At 43.1% G+C, this 6,682-nt stretch overlaps 1 protein-coding gene across 1 annotated transcript in view; it reads right to left on the minus strand.

The window, feature by feature from the left end:
* Positions 1-3,287: 3,287 nt before the first annotated feature.
* Positions 3,288-6,682, minus strand: part of LOC138974568 (mucin-2-like) — an 11,459-nt gene continuing 8,064 nt past the window's right edge. Inside the window, exon 2 of the mRNA XM_070347287.1 lies at positions 3,288-6,682. This exon is cut by the window's right edge and continues 86 nt beyond it. Coding sequence (XP_070203388.1) covers positions 3,776-6,682 — 2,907 coding nt within the window. The 3' untranslated portion in view covers positions 3,288-3,775.

Here is a 6,682-nt window from a genome sequence, read left to right on the forward strand (position 1 = left end):
AGGTTTTGGTTGTTCCGCCACACCCGCACAATGTCTGTACAAGGTTTTGGTTGTTCCGCCACACCCGCACAATGTCTGTACAAGGTTTTGATTGTTCCGCCACACCCGCACAATGTCTGTACAAGGTTTTGGTTGTTCCGCCACACCCGCACAATGTCTGTACAAGGTTTTGCAAGAAAGCGTCACTCTTCCTCAATCAATGCAAACCCAAAAAAGAAAGTTAAACAGCATATCTAATTTATAAAGAACTGATCAAAATCAGGTATCTAAGCTCAAAAATCGGGGTTGGTTTTTTTTTTGTATCGAAGTTATAAAGTGGTGATTCTCGTGTAAAACTTGTTTACCCCCTATTTTATTTTCACATCATTTTATAAAAAAAATAATAAATGCTTTCACGTCTCCTTTTCTTTTTATTTCTCTCCTTCGCAGTTCTTCTAGAAATGTCTTATTATTTGTTGACGTTTAATGTCATGTTTGCTTGTGTTTAGATTTTCAAATTTAGTTTTAAAAGTAGGTACCGAGTTGTGGGGGTTTTTTTCTTGTTTTTTTTTTAGGTTGATTTCATTATGATTTAGCTGATTCTCAGGAGACAAAATCATATCTTTAAAGTAAAGCTCAGTATTTGGTAAATTTGTTTGTTTGCTTGTTTGTGTGTGTGTGTGTGTGTGTGTGTGTGTGTGTGTGTGTGTGTGTGTGTGTGTGTGTGTGTGTGCGTGTGTGTGTATGCGTGCGTGCATGTGTGTGTGTATGTGTGTGTGTCTGCGTGCGTGCGTGAGTGTATGTGTGTGTGTATGTGTGTTTGTATGTGTGTGTTTTTGTGTGTGTGTGTCTTTGTATGTGTGTGTCTGTGTGTGTTTGTTTGCGTGTGTGTGTCTTTGTGTGTGTGTGTCTTTGTGTGTGTGTGTCTTTGTGTGTGTGTGTGTGTGTCTTTGCGTGTGTGTGTCTTTGTGTGTGTGTGGGGGGGTGTCTGTGTTGTAGGTACCACTGTACAGACACTGCCTTATGTAAAATCAATCTGTTTATTGAATAGGGTAAGGGATTGGGTTGCCTTTCCAGTCATATAACCGGTTTTACAATAAATGTATAATAAATCAAAATAATATTTTTTTATTCTAAAATTACCATTTAAGTAATTGCGTTCTTGTTATAAATGTTTTGTTCTTCTGTCGGTGTGCTTGAGATGTAATCATTTGATGATGATTTGTTTACATATGTAAAAATATATTCTTTACAAGTGTTTTTGCAAAAAAATCTGAAACCTCACATTCAAGTTTTAGTTATTATTCTAGAATTGTTCTCGTTAAGCTCTATACAGAAAAATCAAGACATATTTTGTTTACAAGGGGCAGACTCCAGCTGCACAGGTGCATTTCTTGGCTTGGTTCGGCTAACGATGGTTTAATTGCTTTGAGGACCTGTACTACCCGTCGTAAGAAAGGAGAACTAGGAAGATAAGTTTGAGAGCAGATCTTTGTGACGTCACTGTTTATTGTAAAAACACGTTATACGACTCGAAAGGCAATCCGTTCCCCTGCCCTATTCAACGAACAAATTGATTTTACATAAGTTGTACCTACAACAAACATACCCCCCCCTCCCCCCCCCCCCCCCCCCCAAGGAATGCGAATGAAACGAAAACGAATACACATTAGATACAGTCAAATGTACGTCAGTAAACAACGTAAAGAATGAGAAGCAACGCACCACACTTTTTTTCAACATAAAACGCAGATCGATGCCATGGAGTATGTTTTTCTCCATTGAATAATAGACCAATCACTGGCAGATACTTCAGACAATACACACACCCGGACACACACGGACACACACAGACAGACACACACACACACACACACAAACACACACACACCCACACACACACACACACACAGACACACACACACACACACACACACACACACACACACACACACACACATATATATATATATATATATATTGCTATTTCATATGTTACGTGGATTTCCATTGGTCAATTGGACAAAACTGAGCTCATTGTAAAAGTGATATCGACGACATTTCCGTCGATATCAGTTTTGATATCGACGACCTCTTTATTGCTTCCCCACTTCAAAAACAAAAACACCTAAATTTAAAAACAAACAAATATATATGAAAATGTAATGATCCCAGAATTTAGTTGAGCAAGTGACTAAAGACTTTTTCAAAGAAAAGACATTTTTAAATACTGAAAAGTACAAGAAAAGAGTGAACAAAAAGAAATAATAATCAGAGGGAGGGATATGGAACAGCCAAAACTGAGACAAATACTTTTGTAATTTCTTTACAGTAAATACAAAATGTCCAGAGAATTAGCAATATATCTAACATTGACTGACTGTGTGATGATATCTTCTGCTATTGGTCTGTTTCGACAGTGATATCAAAATCTCGACCTCCTGTCTCGATTTTGATATCACTGTCCCAACAGACCATAGCAGAAGCTAAGATATCATCACACAGTCCGTCAATATTGGGTAATATATATATATACACCCACACCCACACACACAATGACGACACAGTTATTGAGGCTGGACATTTCGTGAAAGTCAGTTGAATTTATTGTTGTTGTTGTTGTTGTTGTTGTTGTTGTTGTTGTTGTCGTCGTTGTTAAATGTTAGTAGTTGCTTGAATGCTTATTCTGTTGAGGATGGAAAGAACATGCACACTACTTTTGTTTTCTTGCAAAAACTTTGGCCGGTTTCGTATAACACACATGTCAACGAATTTTTCGCTAACAGACTCCCAAATCAAAATGGCATTGTGCAGTACTGTTCAATAAATAGATTTCTAATCCTGGTAAACAACGATATGTCATGCGTCGTCATGTTCCTGGATTCCAACGTTATACGGATGAACCATGATAACGTATAACAAGTCGCGTAAGGCGAAAATACAACATTTAGTCAAGTAGCTGTCGAACTCACAGAATGAAACTGAACGCAATGCCATTTTTCAGCAAGACCGTATGCTCGTAGCATCGTCAGTCCATCGCTCATGGCAAAGGCAGTGAAATTGACAAGAAGAGCGGGGTAGTAGTTGCGCTAAGAAGAATAGCACGCTTTTCTGTACCTCTCTTTGTTTTAACTTTCTGAGCGTGTTTTTAATCCAAACATATCATATCTATATGTTTTTGGAATCAGGAACCGACAAGAAATAAGATGAAAGTGTTTTTAAATTGATTTTGACAATTTAATTTTGATCATAATTTTTATATATTTAATTTTCAGAGCTTGTTTTTAATCCAAATATAACATATTTATATGTTTTTGGAATCAGAAAATGATGGAAAATAAGATGAAAATAAATTTGGATCGTTTTATAAATTTTTATTTTTTTTTACAATTTTCAGATTTTTAATGACCAAAGTCATTAATTAATTTTTAAGCCACCAAGCTGAAATGCAATACCGAAGTCCGGGCTTCGTCGAAGATTACTTGACCAAAACTTCAACCAATTTGGTTGAAAAATGAGGGCGTGACAGTACCGCCTCAACTTTCACGAAAAGCCGGATATGACGTCATCAAAGACATTTATCAAAAAAATGAATTTTTTTTTGGGGATTTCATACCCAGGAACTCTCATGTCAAATTTCATAAAGATCGGTCCAGTAGTTTAGTCTGAATCGCTCTACACACGCACACACACAGACAGACACACACACGCACATACACCACGACCCTCGTCTCGATTCCCCCCTCTACGTTAAAACATTTAGTCAAAACTTGACTAAATGTAAAAACTAAATATCTCATGGTGGTGGTGTTGTTGTCGTCGTTGTTGTTGCTTCGGATTGTATTGTAGTCGTTGTTGTGACCGGAGGAAATGTAGTCGCCGTTGTCGTTGTTGACACTGGTGTAGTTGTTGCTGTTGTCGACGTTGATGATGTGGTTGTTGTTGGCGGTGTTGTTGTGGTTGTCGTCGTCGTTGGCGGTGGTGTTGAGGACGTTGTTGGCATTGTTGTCGTTGTTAGCGTTGTTGTAGTTGTTGGTATTGCAGATGTTGTTGGTGTCACTGTTGTTGTTGTTGGTGTTGAGGTCGTTGTTGTTCGTGTTGTTGTTGTCGTTGGGGTTGTGGTTGTTGGTGTTGAGGACGTGGTTGTTGGCGTGGTGGTCGTTGTTGTTGGTGTGGTGGTCGTTGTTATTGGCGTGGTGGTCGTTGGTGTTGGCATGGTGGTCGTTATTGTTGGCATGGTGGTCGCTGTTGTTAGCATGGTTGTCGTGGTTGTTGGTGTTGTGGTCGAGGTTGTTGGCATGGTGGTCGTTGATGTTGGCATGGTGGTCGTTGTTGTTGGCATGGTGGTCGTTGTTGTTGGTATGGTGGTCGTTGTTGTTGGTATGGTGGTCGTGGTTCTTGATGTTGTGGTCGTAGTTGTTGGTAACGTGGTCGTGGTTGTTGGAGTGGTGGTCGTTGTTGTTGGCATGGTGGTCGTGGTTGTTGGCAAGGTGTTCGTGGTTGTTGGCGTGGTGGTCGCTGTTGTTGGCATGGTGGTCGTGCTTGTTGGCATAGTGGTCGTTGTTGTTGGCGTGGTGGTCGTGGTTGTTGGAGTCGTGGTCGTTGTTGTTGGTATTGTGGCCGTGGTTTTTGACGTGGTGGTCGTTGTTGTTGGCATGATGGTCGTGGTTGTTGGCGTGGTGGTCGCTGTTGTTGGCATGGTGGTCGTGGTTGTTGGCATTGAGGTCGTTGTTGTTGGAGTGGTGGTTGTGGTTGTTGGCATGGTGGTCGTTGTTGTTGGCGTGGTGTTCGTGGTTGTTGGTGTGGTGGTCGCTGTTGTTGGCATGGTGGTCGTGGTTGTTGGCATGGAGGTCGTTGTTGTTGGAGTGGTGGTTGTGGTTGTTCGCATGGTGGTCATTGTTGTTGGCGTGGTGGTCGTTGTTGTTGGCATGGTGGTCGTTGTTGTTGGCGTGGTGGTCGTTGTTGTTGGCATGCTGGTCGTTGTTGTTGGCATAGTGGTTGTTGTTGTTGGCATGGTGGTCGTAATATTTTGCATTGTGCTCGTTGTTGTTGGCATGGTGGTCGTAGTATTTTGCATTGTGCTCGTTGTTGTTGGCATGGTGGTCGTTGTTGTTGGGATTGTGGTTGTTAGCATGGTGGTCGTTTTTGTTGGCGTGGTGGTCGTTGTTGTTGGCATGCTGGTCGTGGTTGTTGGCATGGAGGTCGTTTTTGTTGGAGTGGTGGTTGTGGTTGTTGGCATCGTGGTCGTTGTTGTTGGCGTGGTGGTCGTGGTTGTTGGTGTGGTGGTCGCTGTTGTTGGCATGGTGGTCGTGGTTGTTGGCATGGAGGTCGTTGTTGTTGGAGTGGTGGTTGTGGTTGTTGGCATGGTGGTCATTGTTGTTGGCGTGGTGGTCGTTGTTGTTGGCATGGTGGTCGTTGTTGTTGGCGTGGTGGTCGTTGTTGTTGGAATGGTGGTCGTTGTTGTTGGCGTGGTGGTCGTGGTTGTTGGCGTGGTGGTCGCTGTTGTTGGCATGGTGGTCGTGGTTGTTGGCATTGAGGTCGTTGTTGTTGGAGTGGTGGTTGTGGTTGTTGGCATGGTGGTCGTTGTTGTTGGCATAGTGGTTGTTGTTGTTGGCATGCTGGTCGTGGTTGTTGGCGTGGTGGTCGTTGTCGCTGGCATGGTGGTCGTTGTTGTTGGCATTGTGGTCGTAGTTGTTGGCATGGTGGTCGTTGTTGTTGGTATTGTGGTTGTTGGCATGGTGGTCGTCGTTGTTGGCGTGGTGGTCGTTGTTGTTGGCATGGTAGTCGTTGTTGTTGGCGTGGTGGTCGTTTTTATTGGCATTGTGGTCGTTGTTGTTGGCATGGTGATCGTTGTTGTTGGTATTGTGGTCGTTGTTGTTGGGTAGGGGGTCGTTGTTGTTGGTATGGTGGTTGTTGTTGTTGGCATGGTGTTTGTAGTTGTTAGCATGGTGGTCGTTGTAGTTGGCGTTGTGGATGTTGTTGTTAGTGTTGTTGTCGTGATTGTTGGAGTTATGGGCGTTGTTGATGGCGTGGTGGTCGTTGTTGTTGTTAGAGTTGTGGCCGTTGTTGTTGGAATGGTGGTCGTTGTCGTTGGCGTGGTGGTCGTTGCTGTTGAAGGGATGGTCGTTGTTGTTGGCATGGTGGTTGTTGTTGTTGGAGTGGTGGTTGTTGTTGTTGATTGGTTGGTCGTTGTTGTTGGCATGGTGGTCGTTGTTTTTGTCATGGTGGTCGTTGTTGTTGAAGGGATGGTCGTTGTTGTTGGCGTGGTGTTCGTTGTTGTTGGCATGGTGGTCGTTGTTTTTGGCATGGTGGTCGTTGTTGTTGGCGTGATGGTCGTAGTTGTTGGCGTGATGGTCGTTGTTGTTGGCGTGATGGTCGTTGTTGTTGGCATGGTGGTCGATGTTGTTGGTGTTGTTGTCGTTGTTGTTGGCGTGGTGGTCGTTGTTGTTGGCATGGTGGTCGATGTTGTTGGTGTTGTGGTCGTTATTGTTGGCATGCTGGTCGTTGTTGTTGGCGTGGTGGTCGTTGTTGTTGGTTTGGTGGTCGTTGTTGTTGGCTTGGTGGTCGTTGTTGTTGGCGTGGTGGTCGATGTTGTTGGTGTTGTGGTCTTTGTTGTTGTCGTGGTTGTTGACGTGGTGGTTAAGGTTGTTGGCGTGGTATTTGTGGTTGTTGGCATCGTGGTCTGAGGTGTTTGTGTCGAGGT

This window comes from Littorina saxatilis, linkage group LG8, assembly GCF_037325665.1.
Source record: "Littorina saxatilis isolate snail1 linkage group LG8, US_GU_Lsax_2.0, whole genome shotgun sequence".
NCBI lineage: Eukaryota > Metazoa > Mollusca > Gastropoda > Littorinimorpha > Littorinidae > Littorina > Littorina saxatilis.